At 40.3% G+C, this 18,484-nt stretch overlaps 2 protein-coding genes across 4 annotated transcripts; one reads left to right on the top strand and one right to left on the bottom strand.

The window, feature by feature from the left end:
* Positions 1 to 326: 326 nt before the first annotated feature.
* On the top strand, positions 327 to 3,332 carry LOC112169905 (gibberellin receptor GID1B). Its single transcript, XM_024307000.2, has 2 exons — positions 327 to 1,058; positions 1,684 to 3,332. Exons 1-2 carry the CDS (start codon positions 1,020 to 1,022, stop codon positions 2,677 to 2,679), a joined length of 1,035 nt encoding a protein of 344 aa, XP_024162768.1. The 5' UTR covers positions 327 to 1,019; the 3' UTR covers positions 2,680 to 3,332.
* Positions 3,333 to 14,364: 11,032 nt separating this feature from the next.
* LOC112170056 (pentatricopeptide repeat-containing protein At2g30780) lies at positions 14,365 to 18,232 on the bottom strand. 3 transcript variants are annotated; one of them, XR_002925005.2, is made up of 3 exons: positions 17,733 to 18,232; positions 16,019 to 17,254; positions 14,365 to 14,896 (listed from the first exon to the last, which is right to left on the bottom strand). XR_002925005.2 is itself a non-coding variant. In XM_024307201.2 (2 exons), exons 1-2 carry the CDS (start codon positions 18,168 to 18,170, stop codon positions 16,130 to 16,132), a joined length of 1,563 nt encoding a protein of 520 aa, XP_024162969.1. In that variant the 5' UTR covers positions 18,171 to 18,232; the 3' UTR covers positions 15,871 to 16,129. The 3 variants fall into 3 exon arrangements, 1 of the variants encoding a protein (XP_024162969.1); XR_002925007.2 differs by lacking the exon at positions 14,365 to 14,896 and adding an exon at positions 14,915 to 15,359; XM_024307201.2 differs by lacking the exon at positions 14,365 to 14,896 and having other exon boundaries at positions 15,871 to 17,254.
* Positions 18,233 to 18,484: the final 252 nt, after the last annotated feature.

The following is an 18,484-nucleotide window of genomic DNA, read 5'->3' as shown; positions in this document are numbered from 1 at the left end:
ATATTCGATATCTCCCTTTTCCAAAGTACCGATAGATATGAAAATACCGATATTTAAAACCTTGCAATTGCGAACCCCACAACTATTCTGTACATCACAACATCAATTCTTTATTTTGATAAAAAAAAATAAAAATATTCCGACCAAAAATAGTTTGTACATTTTTTTTTTTGGACAATAATTTTTGATAATTTTATGAATTAAACAATGATTAACAGTACAAATACAGTGAGTATAAGCCAAAATAGGCCTGTCTGTGGTCATTCCAGCCATTTCTTAACCCATTCGAACACACTGACCTCTCTCCTCTCCCACTCTCAAAAAAAGAAGCAGAAAGAAGAAACCGTTTAAGAGATATAGAGCTGCAATCAGAAAAATGGAAAAAACAATTAAGCACCCAAAGAAAAAGAGAGAGAGAGTAAAATCGCATGTGGGTTCCCACCGTCCACAGTTTAATCCAGCCGCCCGCTTTGTCGTCTCTCTCGTCTCCGTCCTTACCACCGTCGTTCATTTGCGTTTGACTCTCTCTCTCTCTCTCTGTCTGTTAAATCTCTCTCACTATTTCTTTCTATAATTTCTTAGTTTCTCTTATTTCTGTGTTTTGTACTTTCTCTTCTTTTTCACTCATAATCTCTGATCTCTCTCTGAGCTGTCGTCTCTGCCCTCTCCTCTCTCTTATATTTCAGAAAGAGAAGTGTCCCTTTTAATCAAAAAAAAGGAAACAGAAGTGTGCCTTCCCTTCTTCCCTGTTCAGTTAACCCAAAACGAGGAATCCGAAAGAGGTACAAAACCCATTAACCAGAAGAAGAGGCAGAGTGAGATTAGGGACAAAGTCCATTGGTTATTTACCCTTCCCCCAACCAAACCCATTAACCCCTCTTCCCCGCTTTGTCACCTATTATGAGCTATAAAGAGGGTGTCTTGCTCTGGATCATTGTTGGGTTCTAAGCGTCTTCTTCTGTTTCTGTTGAATCTTTTGCTTTGTTGAAAGAAGGAAAGAGAGAGAGAGAGAGGTAGTCATGGCTGGTAGTAATGAAGTCAACCTCAATGAGTCCAAGGTATTGCCACCCTTGATCAGTTTCAGTCCTACACTCTTGTTTGCTTTTCTGGAAAGAATATATATATATAATGATTTGGTTCATGGGATTCCCTTAATTTTGTTGAATTTGTATGGTTTTGCCATATTGGATTTGGATCATTTGGGTGAAAAAGGTTTAGCTTGATTTCTTTTTCCCATTTGGTTTGGTTGGGTTGGAGTGGTTTGTATTCTTTTTATCAAGAGGCATTTCTATCAGTCTCTTTGTTTAACTTACTTCTCTGCATAGATTGTGATGGTAATATTCTTGGATTAGTTGGGTTTTCATGCTTCTTTCTTTTTTCTTCCTTGTTCGGTCCAAATTTTTTCTAATTCTGGAAATTACAATTTTTTGATTAGTTTGAGTTCCATTTGTTATAAATTTTTTTAGTTTTTTACTTAGATTTGAGGTGAATTTAGGCGCTATATATTCTTTTTTGCTTTTTGTACAAATTTTGTCTCAAATTCCTGCTGGCCTTGTTTGGGGTTTACACTAGTCAGCTCTTTTTGTATCTTCGTGTTCTTCTATATGCATCTGAGAATATGACCAATCTAGTTGCTCGTACCCTTCCAAAAGAAGTACCATCTAATCTGTTTTCATTTTCCAGAGGGTTGTTCCACTCAATACATGGGTACTGATCTCCAATTTCAAGCTGGCGTACAATCTCCTCCGCCGCTCCGACGGAACATTCAACCGTGAGCTGGCGGAGTACCTTGAACGCAAAGTCCCTGCAAACACATTCCCAGTTGATGGTGTCGTCTCCTTTGATCATGTCGACAGAAGCACTGGCCTCCTCAACCGGATTTACCAAATGGCCCCCGCAAACCATGCTCAATGGGGCATTGTGAATCTTGAGAAACCCTTGAGCACCACTGAAATTGTGCCTGTCATAATATTCTTCCATGGTGGGAGCTTCACTCACTCCTCGGCCAACAGTGCTATCTATGACACTTTCTGCCGCCGCCTTGTTAACACCTGCAAGGCTGCTGTGGTGTCTGTAGACTACCGCCGATCACCTGAACATCGGTATCCCTGTGCTTATGATGACGGCTGGGCAGCTCTCAAGTGGGTTAAGTCGCGAACATGGCTTCAGAGTGGGAAGGACTCTAAGGTTTATGTGTACTTGGCTGGAGATAGTTCTGGTGGCAACATTGCACACCATGTTGCTGTGAGGGCAGCTGAAGCTGAAGTTGAGGTTTTGGGGAACATCCTTCTTCATCCAATGTTTGGCGGGCAAATGAGGACTGAATCCGAGGTTAAACTAGATGGGAAGTACTTTGTAACGATTCAAGACCGCGATTGGTACTGGCGAGCCTTTTTGCCTGAAGGAGAAGATAGAGACCACCCGGCATGTAATCCATTTGGCCCCAGAGATAAGGGGATTGAAGGGCTCAAGTTCCCCAAAAGTCTTGTTGTTGTGGCTGGTTTGGACCTTATGCAAGATTGGCAATTGGCTTATGTTGAAGGGCTCAAGAATTCGGGGCAGGAGGTAAAGCTCATTTTCCTGAAGGAGGCGACAATTGGGTTCTACTTCCTGCCTAACAATAAGCATTTCTATTGTTTAATGGAGGAGATAAGCAACTTCGTCAATCCTGACTGTTAATAGCCTATTCTCTCCACTTAACTTTACCAGCCATACATAGCGAAAGCTTGACTCTTTACCCTGGTGCATCCACCCCATCTTTTGCAGTGATCATCATCGGTGTGTAGTTGTAAGATTATCCCATCTATTATTACTACGTCTTACTATTTACTCTTGGTAATTTGAGAGTTCTGGGGATAGTGGTTGTCCTGAGAAGACCGTCTTCGGCAGCCAGCCAAGGGGCATCAGAACTCGCTTATGCTATATCGGCGGAAGAGCTACCATTGATAATAGCTTATCCTAGAGGGTAATGCTTGGTGGTTTATTGATCATATAAATCTATTTAGTAAATGGATTTTCATGTACTAATTTCGGAACCTGGGGACTGGAAGATCATATCTTCTACTTGTTATGAACACAAGTGTTATACTACTCCGTGTACTACTAGTAGTCGGCGGAAGAGCTACCATTGATAATAGCTTATCCTAGAGGGTAATGCTTGGTGGTTTATTGATCATATAAATCTATTTAGTAAATGGATTTTCATGTACTAATTTCGGAACCTGGGGACTGGAAGATCATATCTTCTACTTGTTATGAACACAAGTGTTATACTACTCCGTGTACTACTAGTAGTAGGCTTAAGTTAATCAATATAAAGATTTTGTTTGCTACATCTATCATCTTTTTGGGTTTCATTAGTTCTTCCTCTCATGAAACATCTACAGCTGCTTACTGTGACCGAAACTAAATCTTCACAATGTCTCATTTTTTGAGGAAACTACAAGTCCATATCCATGGCTTTCTTCTTCAATCAAATGTGTAATGCTTTTTTCTCAGTTGCTTTTTTGCGTCTTTATCTGTGACAGTTAGAGATTACATGCGTGCTTTGGGTGCCCATCTATTCCATGACTTTATGCATCGTGTTTTTTTCCCTGTGGGAAATTCTTGTAATCAAACAGTGATAGATTTTGTTAGATCTAAAGTAGATTTCCGTATCATACTAACAGACTATTACTGTTCTTGTCTGTATAGAAGAATCAACATCAATAATGGTATTTGCAGGAACATTTTCCAAGTGTGGGAAAATTAAGAAGAAAAGAGTGGTGTAATTTGTTCTTTGCCTTTTTTTTTTTTCTCTTTTTATGTGTCCCATTAGGGATTTAGACCTCATCAAAAAGATGGTTTGGCTAAAGTTAAAATGGAAAATAGAAAGATGGATTTTTTTTTACTTCCCCTTTTCTCTGGGCTGTTATAATTATTGGTACTGCAAGACCTCGCATTGGCGGACCATCCCAATATCTTTCTTTCTTGCCCAAAAAACCAAAACCAAAACCAGAGGCCATCAGAAAAGACATGAAAATGAAGTGAGAAAAATGATTGGACCAAAAGAGGGAGTTCTAATCATGGATTTCACCATCTTTCTCTATCTGCTTTGTTTGTGGTTTAATCCTTATCATTCTGCCTGATTGAATAGTCACTATTCTTCTAGGGGAGAAAGGGGAGGGATTTGGTTAGGCTAATGTGGAATTTGGGATTTAGTAGCAAATCCAAGAAATGGGTGTTTGTTTTTTCATGGTGAGGGAGATTCATCTGGTTGGTAGTGGTTGGGAATTTTGGAAGTATTATTCCAAAGGGACCACCATTTTGGAAACCCAATGGAGAAAATTACAAATAAACAAGTGAATTTTATAAGAATTTTGGGATTGCTTTTAAGTGTTTAATGGCCACTAAGAGGCAAGAACAGCTATGCTTTGGACAAAGACATGGAACCCTGTCTTTATTTGGCTTTCCAGGTTTAGAATGTAGTGGTGTAGGCCTATGCTTTTGCTTAGGTTGCATCTGCCTCCTTACCAATGTGTTTACTTTGGTATTCCATTCCACAACTTTAATCTTTAGGGTTTAGTTTACTTTAATCTTATCAGTTGTGACTGTCATGAGTGTTTTAAAGCGAATGAGTTAAATTTCAAAACCGCTTACCACATCATTGCAGTTGATTTTGAAAATTTGAGAGTTTAAGTTTAAGTAAATTTATGACGCTCAAAACCTCTTGATATATTGAACCTTATTTTTTGATTATATATATATATATATATATATATATATATTTTTAAAGGGGTTTGGAACCCAGCCTAGCTGGGAGGCTCAGCCCTATGCCTGGTTCCATTTATTAAATTAATAGTATAATTTTGCATCAGGGGAGGGGGGGAAGGGACATAAAACATGAACCCCGAGTTACAGTAGAACAGTTGCAATAATCCTTATAGAGAACATCCTGAATGATTGCATGTGTCTCATCTAACCATGCATCATCAATAAAACCACTACTAGCAAGGTGAGCAAGTCTATCAGCTACACCATTTGCTTCACGGTAAATATGACGAATTCTAACGGATTGAAAAGCAATAATATACTCCCTACAATCATCTAAAATTCGACTTACCTCAGAGAAATTCTTCTCTCGACTATTGAGAGCAGAAATCAGGATAGCAGAGTCGCTTTCAACATCTATGTCAGTCCAACCTTGGTGAATACCAAGAAGTAAGCCATCCCTACACGCCTCCGCTTCCATATTAAGAACCGAGTGTGCATGTAGAAAAGTCCTGGCCAAAGCAGCAATACCCATACCAGCATCATTCCTGACCACTACCCCAATACCTCCAGTCCCCTCCTCAGCTCTACAGGCCCCATCAACATTGATTTTCAGACGACCACTTGGAGGATTTTGCTACTTAGTTAGAGGCCTTCGCTACTTCCTAACTGCCTTCGGGTGGTACATTTGAAAATCCTCAAGCATTTGAGTAGACCACTGGATCATATGCACATGCTATAAGTGAACATCATTCCACACCAGCTTATTTTTTTATTATATTCTTAAATGAACTTAAAGTACACATTACGTAGCACAATAAATGAATGTATTCCAATAAAAAAATTTATGTAATTGAGAACGAAGATCAAATTATGAAGATAATAGAAAATCAAATTCATAAGATACATATAACAATATAATTACGTATGAAAAAACTTCAGACTTCAAGATCATAAAAGAAGAGAAGAGTTAGTATGACACCACAACTATAAAGCGAATGGAGTAGCCAGAAGTGCACTTTTCGCTAATTAGTACTTGTTATAATACATATGCTTAATTGAGACTCAAGTTATTATTCCATGATGTTCTTTTGATGTTCATTGTATTTTGGGGTTTATGCACAATGTCCTCTCTATGTATTCTGCATTTTTATTAATGGTCAAGACTTGAGAGGAGCCATACTGATAGTTTCAACAACAAAAAAAAAAGAAAAAAAAGAAGAAGAAATTTGAGTTGAAAGTTGAAAATGTCGTAGAGAAACTGAAATTGGGAGAAATTCGCTATGTATTCTCATTGATAATAAGTGCCTCTTTATATAGAGGATTACAATGCATAGAATCTCAATCATACAAGATAAGTAATCGTACATTGAATAGGAATCTAGATCCTTCTAATTTAACTCTATTACTACTAGGTCAAGTAACCTAGAGTTTGGGCTAAACATAAATTAGGGTTTACTTGAACACTGCCCCTTGTGTTGCCCAAACGCGGTGCCTCTCTTGTTGCCTCGTTAAAAACCTTGCCGAGTAACAAAAATCCAGTGGGACAAAAATAACCTCGGTCGAAGGGGAAAAAGAGCACAACACACCTTTCACGTTTCGAGGTGAACATGTAGACATCTCCCCCTGATGTCTGTGCCTCCCCCTGATGACTACGATCATGGGAGTTCAGATAATTTCCTCAAGCCAATTATTGCCACATGTTTCTCGAACGTGGATTTGGGCAATGACTTAGTAAACAAGTTTGCCACATTGTCCTCAGATCGAATCTGGTTCACTTTGATCTTGAGGAGCTTTTGTTGTTGCTGATTGTAGAAGAATTTAGGCGATATATGCTTGGTGTTGTCGCCTTGATGTAGCCTTGCTTCATTTGTTCAATGCAAGCAGCATTATCCTTATAAATGCTTGTTGGCTCATATGTGGTAGACTTCAGACCACAATTGCTTCGAACATGCGTAACTATGGACCTAAGCCATATACATTCACGAACTGCTTCGTGAAGAGCAATAATCTCTGCATGATTCGAAGAGGTAGTGACTAAAGTCTGCTTTGTAGACCTCCAAGATATCACGATCTTTCCCATGGTGAAAACATAACCAGTTTGGGAGCGACCTTTCTGTGGGTCAGAGAGGTACCCAGCATCAGCAAAACCTTCCAAAACACTTATATCGTTTTGGGATGGGGAGAGGGAACGCAGTCCACCATATGTGGTGTCCCTGACACTAGATGGGTCCGAATCCATCTTCTCTTTATAGGGATAAAACAAGCCCATATCAATCGTACAACTTAGGTATCGAAAGATATCTTTAACACCAGTCCAATGGCGTCGTGTTGGCGCAGAGCTATATCTAGCTAGATAGTTCACAGCGAATGAGATATCCGGTCTTGTGCATTGTGCTAAGTATAATAATGCGCCTATTGCACTTAGGTAGGACACTTCTGCCTCTAACACTTCTTCGTCGTCATCTTTTGGACGGAATGGATCTTTCTTTGGATCAAGACTACGGACGACCATTGGGGTGCTTGAAGGCTTAATCTTGTCAGTGTTGAAACGCCTAAGCATCTTTTGGGTATAAGCTGATTGATGAATCAGGATACCATCTCTACGGTGCTCAAGTTCTAAACCGAGGCAAAACCGTGTTTTCCTAAGATCTTTCATCTCAAACTCGGATTTCAAGTGTTGAGTGGTTTCCCTTAACTCTTTAAGGGTGCCAATTATGTTCATGTCATTGACATAAACCGCTACTATTGCAAATCTGGAAATTGTCCTTTTTATGAACACACATAGGCATAGTTCATTGTTGACATATCCCTTTCTAATTAAGTAGTCACTTAGACGGTTATACCACATCCGTCCGGATTGTTTCAATCCATATAGTGAGCTTTTCAATCTAATCGCAAATGCGCTCCGTGGTTTAGAGCCACTTGATTTGGGTAACTGAAGTCCATCTGGGACCTTCATGTATATTTCCGTATCTAGATCCCCATACAGATACGCAGTAACTACATCCATAAGCTGCATGTTCAATTTTTCGGAAACTACCAAACTGACAAGGTAGCGGAACGTTATTACGTCCATTACGGGAGAATAGGTCTCCTCGTAGTCGATTCCAGGGCGTTGGGAGAAACCTTGCACCACAAGGCGAGCTTTGTATCTTACAATCTCGTTTTTCTCATTACGCTTTCTAACGAATACCCATTTGTGACCAACTGGTTTAGTGTTGGGCGGTATTAGTACAACATTGCCAAATACCTTTCTTTTCGCTAGAGAATCAAGTTCTGCCTGGATCGCATCTTTCCATTTTGGTCAGTCAGCTCTACGTTGGCATTCATCAACGGAGCGTGGTTCGATATCATCGGTCTCAATAATCTCACGCGCCACTGAATACGCGAATACATCATCAATGATGATGGAGTTTCTTTCCCACGTCCCATGTACGCTAGTGTAATTAACAGAGATCTCTACGTTCTCAGGGATAGGTTTTGACATTGAGGCGTCCCCCAATGATGTCTCTTGGACATAACCATAATCCGGAACATTCTTATGGGACGTATTTTGAGTATCGATGATCAAATGATTTGTTTGTGCCTCATTCGCTTTCTTTCTAGGGCGAGTATCCTTCGAACCAATCGGTCTATCGCGCTTCCTTGCAGGACTTGCGGCCATAAACGCCATATCATTTCCATTCTGGGCAATGGCGCCATTTCCTGGTGTCCCATGAGTGACGTTATGTCCATTATTCGGAACATAAATCCTTGCAGGTACGTTTGCAGTAGGTATGTATGATCTCGTCACTTTGGCAACATCAGAAAACGCATCATACAGAGTGTCTGCTACGTTCTGGAGCTCGATTATGCTTTGCACTTCAAGTTCGGACTGTGCGGTACGGGGATCGAGATGAGACATATGTGGGTACAGACCACGACAATTTCTGTCGTTCCTGTTGAACATATGTGTTCTTATCTCCCCCTAAAGATGGGAAGACTGTCTCATCAAAGTGACAATCTACAAATCTAGCGGTAAAGAGATTGCCTGTCAAGGGTTCAAGATTCATATCCAACGTAAATGCCCATTCGTCGTTGTGGACCCATCTTAGTACACTGTGGTGGCGTAATAGGCACATAGATGGCACACCCAAAAATGCGTAAGTGCAAGATATCAGGCTCGTACCCAGTCACTAGCTGTAACGTAGAGTAAGATTGGGTTGCAGTGGGTCGTAGACGAATTAGCGTCGATGCATGCAATATTGCATATCACCAAGCAGAAACAGGGAGATTGGTACGCATAACCAATGTCCACGCTATCACCTGTAGTCGTTTGATAGCAGCTTCTGCGAGACCATTTTGGGTATGAACATGGGGAACTAGATGCTCTACATCAATCCCTAGTGACATGCAATAGTCATCAAACGTTTTCGATGTAAACTCCCCAATATTATCAAGTCGAATCGACTTAATAGGATGATCAGGGTTGTGATCCCATAGACGGATAATCTGGGCGAGGAGTTTAGCACAAGCAGCATTTCGAGTGGACAACAGCGCGACATGTGACCAGCGTGTCGACGCATCAACCAATACCATAAAGTATTTAAAAGGTCCGCATGATGGTTGAATTGGTCCACATATATCCCCTTGGATTCTCTGTAAGAACAGAATGAGTATTTTGGGATCCTTTGCGTGGGACGGTCTCGGTCCTAATTTCCTGAAAGAACAGGCTTAGCAAAATGAGCGAGGGGCCTTAGAAGCAACCAATAAGGATTTTGGTTGGGCCGGGGCATCTGAAGCGCTATTAGAAGCAAAATGTGTGACTACATCTCCCATTATGGCGTTAGAGCCATGGAAATTGGTGTGTGTGGTGTCATGGCCACTAGGAGGGGCAACCATGGCGTCATGCTCATGAGTGGTGCCATTGATGGCGTCATCACATGAGACTTGGGCGGCCCTATGGCTCCCCAAGACGGCTGCAGCCCCAGGTGCTGCAATTGTTGCGGTCTTGCTAAGTCCAGGAATTAATTTTTGATTCTTGCTTCTTTTCACTCTGAAGAATGGATGTCCGTGTGAAGTTTTTAGTATACAAAGCATCATATCACGACCAGGATGCCCTAGTTGGTCATGCCAAAACCAATATGTGTCTGAATCCAAGAGATCTTCTCTTATGACATTATTAGATTCAATTGGTCGAATTGTAGTGACATAAAGTTCACTAGATTGACACATAAGCTAGTCTAAGATGTGCTTTCGTCCGCAATCATTAGAGGTAATGCAAAGGAACTCTTTTCCGTTCTCATTATGCGTTTCCGCATGGAATCCGTTGGCTTTTATATCTTTAAAGCTGAATAAGGTTCGATTTGCCTTAGGAGCGTAGAGAGCTTCAGTGACTTTAATCAAGGTGCCATTTGGCAATAGAAATTGGGTCATTCCATGTCCTTTAACTAAACCTGATGGCCCAGCCATCGTAGTCACAGAGGAATATGTAGGCAACATCTCTAAGAATAATTGCCTATGTCGTAGAATGGTGTGCGTAGTTGCACTATCCGCAAGACATTGTAGTTCATCCATTCCTAAAAAAAAACTCATAGTTAAAAAGGAGTCATAAAGAAAAGCACTCAACTTTTATTAATAAGCCAAATGGAATTACATCATCGTTTCTTTAACAAAAAAGAATCTAATCCAATAAACTAGCTAATGCAAAACAATGGTAGTCGTCTAACTCTTTTTGGTAATTTCAATGCCAATGTGACCAAGTGAGTAGAGAGATGTCGGTGGAGCAAAGCTCACTTAAGTACCACTTATCTCAAAACCTTCCTAGACATCACACTTACATTGAGTACGCCTCTTTGAAGAAAGACTAATACCATTGGCATCTACTATAATAATATGGCAATTGCCTACATCTCTTGGAAAATAAAAAGACTTAATCAAAATCGCCATTTTCTGGGTCTTGATCCTTGTAGTCTTCCACCCTTAGATCGAGATCGCCATCTTGATCTTCTTGTTCCATGTAATTTTCCTCCCTTGCTTCATGAAACATCTTGTATGCATTTGCAACGTTCTGGGATGCTTTACATGCCCTTGCCCAATGTCCAGTTAGTCCACATCTGAGACAAGCATCATTATGGTCAGGTTCCCTTGATCGAGGCGCTTTGTGAGCGCTATGAGGACGGTTATTGCCTTTGGTGGCGTCACCACCATAACCGGAGGCTTGGCCTTTCTCTCTTTCACACGTTTACCTCCACGGTTCTGTGCACGCATATCTTAGCAGTTTCCTTCCTCTTTAGGGCAAGAATATGGACCAGAACGTCCAGAATTATCCCTATTCTTAGGGTTTCGCTCCTTGCGTCCTCCCTTGGATGCGCGACTATAATTAGACTCCAGATTTGACTTGGTTCCCAGGGGTCTAGAGTTATAGTTCTTCACAAGTATGTTGTCGTGCTTTTCAGCTACGTTTATGGCACCAATTAGCTCATGAAATCTTGTGATGCGTCTAGCATTGACATCAATCCGATAGTTTTTGGCTATCATCAATGCAGAGACGGGGAATGTGGAGAGAATCTTCTTGATCAACATCGTATCAGCGATTTTTTGGCCACAGAATTCCATCATAGACTTGATACAAAGTGCTGCTGAATTGTAGTCAAGTACAGACTTGAAATCATAGAAGCGGAGGCTATGCCATCTCACTTCTAAGTCTGGAAGCAGGGAATCATAGACGTTGCCAAAACGCTGCTCGAGTTCTACCCATAGTTTTCTTGGTCTTCCTCATTGAGGTACTCATTTTGGAGCGCGTCATTCATGTGCCTTGTCATGAGAATGATGGCTTTAGCTTCATTTGCCTCTCTCTTCGCTCTATTTGCTTCAAAAGTAGCAACTTGTTAAGGAGTAAACACGTCCTGACTTGGCTCTTGGATCGTACTCAGGATCCCATCAGCCTTAAGATGCTAGCGCACATCACGGACCCACTTATGGTATCCTGCACCTGTTGTCTCTAGTGGAGCGTAGCTCAACTTGTTTAGGTTACTCATCCTGAAAAACAACAAGAAAATAGGGTTAGTTTCGGAGCGAAAAGGGCTACCATGAAAAACCATAAAATTTCTGAGCGTAGTCGCTTCCAAGAAATTAGGGATTTTCTGAGCGTAGTCATTTCCAAGAAAATCCAATTCCAAGAGGGGTTTTGGATTTAGATCGAAACAATGATGTAGGTGGTCGATCGTTTTTCTTCTCAACAAACTCTAAGTTTGGAGGACTCTACAAGCTCCAAGCTTGGAGTGAGTACGAACCCCCACAGTTCGACTTTTTGGTCTCCCCTATGAAGAAGAAATGGGGGTAGAAGAAGGGATGTTGGAAGTCCCCGAGAAAAAGAAAAGGAAAGTAACAAAAACTTCAAAAAAGGGGAACTTTTAGAAAAGTTTATCTTGAAAAATTGCCGGAAATCTTGACCGGAAAAGTCGTCGGAAAAAGGTTGACCGGTTGTTGACTGATGTTGACCGATGTGCTGACGTGGCAGGCTGACTGGGCGCTTGCGTGTCAGTGGGCTGAGAGGTTGGGCTTCAGGCCTTCAGTGCTTCTGGGCTAAGGATTGATGCTAGGCTGTGGGCTGCACCTCAGTTTCTGGGCCTAGGGCTGCTGGGTTGAGTTTTCTTCTGGGTTGGTGGTTAGGCGGCGGTTCAGGGTTATTGATCTTCAGGTGGTCAGTTCAGGTATCTCGAGGCCGGTTCAGGTGATGATTTTTTGGCTCCGGTGATCTGGGTTCAGGCTGCAGCTTCTGGTGGAGTATGGAAGCAGTAGGCAGGGAGGAAAGTTTCGAATCGGGCAGAGAGGTTTTCGGTATTTCCGGGGGTCGGTTCAGGTATTTGCTGGCCTGTTCTGGAGGAGGCGCAGCCGGTTCTGGCTTTTTGGGACTTGGATCTTCAAGGTAGGCGATAGTGGTATCTGGAATTTGAAGGCTACGAATATAGGGATTCAAGGTTAGAGCTTCGTGCTGATAACTTGTTGTAGAGAAACTGAAATTGAGAGAAATTCGCTGTGTATTCTCATTGATAATAGGGGTCTCTTTATATAGAGGATTACAATGCATAGAATCTCAATCATACAAGGTAAGTAATCGTACATTGAATAGGAATCTAGATCCTTCTAATTTAACACTATTACCACTAGGTCAAGTAATCTAGAGTTTGAGCCAAACACAAATTATGGTTTACTTGAACAGAAACTAGAATTTCTAATTATTATTATTATTATTTTTTATAAAATTTGGCTTATTAAAAAAAAATAATAATAAAAAAATGGTGAGCGTCCGTCATCTTTAATTTTGTTCATCTTTTGAAGTTTCAATAAATCTAAACGATAAGCTCCAAACTGGGGGTTGTTCGTATTGTCAATGAGCTTTCTTGCTCGGATTGGCACGGTTTTTTGTTGTCTTATTATGACCTGTCTCTTGTAAATCAGCTGTTTATGTTTTGAAGTTATTCCCACAAAGCGACACAACACCAAGTCCTTGTCAACAACTTTGGCTTTTTTCTTTAATGGAAGAGTTTGGGAATTTGAGACAAAACCCTTAATTTGTTTGGTAACCACCCTCCTGCTTTAGCTCATCAAATAATATAAACCCTTTGGTGGGTCATTTGATGCGATGCGCGTTCACGTCTCATTCATGTCTTTGATCATTTGCTGCCCTTTGTTGTTTTCTGGTTTTTGTTTTCTTGCTTTTGGTTCTTCTGCAATTTCTGTCATCACCAATTGGATGAGGCTCTCTGGTTCTTAGCCACCAACAAAGACGAAGACGAAGACGAAGACGAAGTAGCAGTAGTCGGTGTCTTTCATTTGGGCTTCCTCGTTTTGTTCGAAAGCTTCTGTGTGGAAGAGATATTCCACAAGGTGACATTATTCTATTTTTTGCTCCGTAGATTTGGTAAACAGTAATTCACTCATCATTGGTCATGAAAATTCATGATGATCGAATTTTGTCCCAATTTTGGTTAATGTCAACCATTGGATTTTGATGACACATTGTGTAATAGACCAAGTACTTTGCAAAATATCCCAACAACCGCTACATAAGTGAAGAAATTTTTCTGTGTTACGATCTTTGAGACTACTAGACGGGATGTTATGATCTTTGAAACACCTCAATGGGATGTTATGATCTTTGAGACTACTAGATGATTGTCATGCAAATTTGAAAAGCAATTTAGCATTTTAAGCTGTGTTAAAGACTAATTTAATCATTTTACTTGGACATATATTTGTTTCGGTTTCTCAATGAATTAAGTAGAGGGGAATGGGGGAAGGAGAAAAGGTCGTTTTCACAATACGTAGTTTGTGAGCTCATGGACAAGAAGTTCAGGCGTGCTGGCACCGTTTATATAATACATTTTTGTTTTCTTCTTCCTGTCTGGTCAAAATCTAAATGTGGGGTTCTCATTTATAAGGGGTGGAGTATGTCACTGCAATATAACAAATAGCTGTGCCTGAATCGAGAAGATTACACGCAAAGGAAAACAAAAAGAGAGAGAAGAAGCTAGAGACACAATAGCAGAATAACCATCAACTATCTGAACACAAAAAAGAAGAGGGAAAGATGGTGCAACCAAATGCGACAACGAAAAGAAGTGGGGATAAAGGCTTGGAACACTGATTCCATTAAATCTTCACTATTCAGAATCTTAAATCAACAGCCAACAATGTTTCTTGTTCTTTCGGCAAAGTAAACAGCTGAAGAATGTATGATAAGAATGCGAAGTATTTATTTTTTTTTAGTATTCATACACATGGCATCCATAGTTCCAAAGACATGCAGATACAATTAAGCTGCAGCTGGATGGATCCTACTTGAAAGAACAATTATTAAATTGAATTGGCAGCAAAATTTTTGTTTTATACTATCAGAAAGTACATGCAAGAATCTGGAAAATTACTTCGAATATTACCTTGGTCTTGTTTCAGATGTAATTTGTCGCATCATCTACAATCCCTCATCTATGGCAAGGTCTGTCTCTTTGTCAATCTAATTTGCTAAAAGATTAGTTGATTCAATCACAAATGCTGGGATTTTTTTATGGAACTCTTCGATGACTTGGTGGAACTTATTTGGATTTCTATAAGCATTCAGCATTTTGACAGCCATGGTCCATCAAATAATGTACTGATTCTGCAACCCAATGTAGTCAATCAATTGTGTGTATATAGGGTACTAATGGCATATAGACCGATGACAGGAAACTGAAATAATAGTGTCAAAAGCAATCATGTGATTCAGCTTCACATTAAACTAAAATAGAAGAAGATTAAATATCACTTGATTCAGTTAGGCTTACAAATTATCGAAGGAGGAAGTAGACTGTGAAGGCATCATTTTCCTATGTCACTACCTTATGGAGGTAAATCATGCAATGATCATATATATGGTAATCAAGGAAGTTGAGACGCCTTCCCATATCAGTGACACCCAAAAACTTGCTTAAAGTTACCTAGTGGCTCTTTTTTTCTTTTGTGAAATGGTTCCCTTGAACTGTTCAAGGTAATGGTCTACACTACTACACTTTATTCCAACCAACTTAACCAACAATATCAACCATCAGCTCACCTTAAGGAACTCCTCCTTGGAAAGCATACTACATGAGATAAGTGTACACATTCAGTTTTGAATCTACTTAATTGACAGTTTTATTGTCAACGTCAAGATAACATATCGACAAACAGTAGGTTAAATAGATCTCGATATGTCTCAGCCATCATATTTGATCTAACAGTTGGAAAAACATCATTTACACGCTTTATAGAACCTTGTTCTAGGGAGCATTATTTTTATAGTCATTTCTCCTAAAGTTTTCAGTTAAACACATATATCCTATCCATTAGGTAAGATATGAACAACCATGAAATGAGATGCATCTCAACCGTCCTTTTTTGATCTAATGGTTGATGGCCACACTTGAGAACCTCATTTTAAGGGCCATAGAAAAGAACCTTTTTTGGATATATGAACGAATTATGTTTGACAGAGGAAACACTGTCCAATTGATTTATTGTTTTTAATGAATCCAGGGTGGGATGCAGTCAATTAGAAGGGATTAACAGGGTTCTCAGCCTCCTGTCATTTTGGAAAACCGAAGAAGAGGCCACTAATAACAATAGATAACAATAAGATTTTAATTGCTCAATGGTGGTGCCTAACATCATGACTAATCAGCAATAATGCCAACGAGAATTCAGGCTCCTGACTCCAAGAAAAAAGTAAATATGAAAGACATTTGTGAGGTGGGACGTGTACCTGAGAAAGACGTTGAACCCCTGTTGCGTATTAGACGCAATGAACCTTTCACGAATATTGCTTTATGCTATTTCTGGCATCCAATATGTTCTACCGTAGTGAAAGAAAGAATCATGATGACAATACCTCCAATGGAACTTCATAACCATGCTTCCACATTGATCCTAATACTTGTGCAACCTTATTTCTTTGACCACAACTAGAGTAGGCATGATACAATATCCAAAATGTTTTCTTCGTGCGGTCCAACTTAAAACACGCCATCTCACCAAGGACATTCTCCATTTCTTCTAAGCGCTGTTCTGATGCATACATGACCATCTTACAGTGATATAGGGACCGGCAAATTCTCCACCTAGCACATTCTGCACGCTTCACAAAATGTGCTAGTCTGTCCACCTCTTTGCATCTGAAATAACTCGCAACTATAGATCGCATCAAACCGGCAGTATGTACGGAGGTTTTGCGCTCAAATGCTTCATTTATTGACCTCTCCATCGCCTCAAAACAATCCTCTTGAGCATAAACCCTAATCAGCATTACATTCAACCAAGGCCTGTATTGATTTTCTGGAATAAGGTTCATCAGTGTGTGTATTTTTTGCACTCTGTCTGTGACAGAACTCCTGCAATATGCACATATCATAGCCCTTATCAATGGGATTTCCTTGTCGTTTACATGATGTTTCACCAACTCATACGTCTCCTCCATCTTTACCAGATTACCTGAATGAGCATATCCTCGAAGCATTAACAAGTAGGTGCTAATATTAGGACTAACAGGGCCTGCCTTCATCATTTCGAAAGTTTTTTCCATTCTATCCCACATCCAAGCAGTAATGTATCCAGCAATTAAATTATTGTATGTGCCTAAATTAGGGGAGAGATCTGATTCCTTTAACCTCCGAAGAGTTGCCTCCATATGATCAACTAGCATCAATCGACCAAAGACGGAAATGAGAATGTTGTATGTCACAATGGTAGGTGTGATATACTGTTCCCTCTTGAGGTCCCGAAACAAAGACTGACATTTAGCAGTATGGCCATTGAGCACATAAGCACTCATGAGTGCATTATACATAGAAGTTGTCTTGATCCGCTTGTTTACAGCTTCATCGAATAACTCAAGGGCAAGTTGAACATTTTTAATTTTACCTGCAAATGTAATAGCCTTGGTATACTCCTCAGCCGTCATAGGAGTGCCACCATCCGCCTGATTTCTTCTCCAATTAAAAACCTACAACACAAGCGACAAAAAAGAAGGTTAAAAATCCAATATTACTTGGGACATCTTTATCTGAAATTGACATAGATTCAACATGGTAAAAATTAATCATCGCTGATATTCTATTCTATGTACTGTTAAGTCTTTAAAGCGCCCCTGGCGGCAAAAACAAAGCCAAAAACTTCTGTTGGACCTAAATCTAATAGCATGCTAGGAAAGTATATGTCAGCGGCATATGTATATGATCCAAGCTATCCTAGTATGCCTCAAATACAAGCAATCTTTTCGGAAACCAAATGGAGCAGACAGAGTTACCAATATGCACAACAAATGCTCCATAACAGTACATAAACTCGAGTAAGACAATCGAAAACCAACACAAAATGTTCATCAAACCAAACCATTCACTGCATTGCATTCAACACCCAAAACCCACAAGATTCAAACTTTACATATAAAGTCTCAGAAGAATTTAAACTGGGGAAAATACCTCCAGGGCCAAATGAGGCCAATGACGCAACTGATGCATAAGCTCCACGATAGGAATTACATCCTTAAAATTACTGCTCCTCAAAAACTCACAGCCCTTCTCCTCCAAAACCCTAACAATCTTCTCGGAATCGCCGGCGCTCTGAACCAGCTCCGCCCTCAGCTGATTGACCTTGAGGGCCAGATCCTCCCGGGCCCTGATCTCTTGTGGGCTGGGCTGGTCGGTGAAGAGAGCGATGACGCTTGAGAAGGAGTTGGGTGGAGGAGAAGAAGGAGAAGGGTTCTGGGCATTGTTGACAACGTCGCGAGTGAATCTGAAATTGGCGGAGTTGGTGAGAGTGTAAGTGTAGGGAGTTAGGGTTTTGGGTTTAGGGGAGCATCGGTGGCGGCTGAAGAGCTCGGATTGGGCCGCGTCGGACAGCCTCCATATTCGTTTCATTGCTCGGCGACGACCGCTGTGGGCATCTTTTGGGGGGGTTTTGCCAAGGGTTTTGGCTTCACACTCGGGGGATAAGGTAGTGTAGTACACTGCGGTAAAAAAAAAAGAAAAAAAAAAGGTAATATGTATATTTACTCCTTACACAATTGTGAATAAGATATGTAAGAATTTTCACTCGCAAATATTTCTTATTTACATTCTATTGTTTGACTTAGGAGGGTGCATTGTATTTGGATTTGTGCAAACTTTTTTTAAATGACATAATTTTTGAAAAGTACATAGACTCTTTAAAAAGTTGATAGACTGTTATGAAT

The sequence above is a fragment of the Rosa chinensis genome, chromosome 6 (genome assembly GCF_002994745.2).
Source record: "Rosa chinensis cultivar Old Blush chromosome 6, RchiOBHm-V2, whole genome shotgun sequence".
Taxonomy (NCBI): Eukaryota; Viridiplantae; Streptophyta; class Magnoliopsida; order Rosales; family Rosaceae; genus Rosa; species Rosa chinensis.
This window is presented reverse-complemented; position numbering and strand designations above follow the sequence as displayed.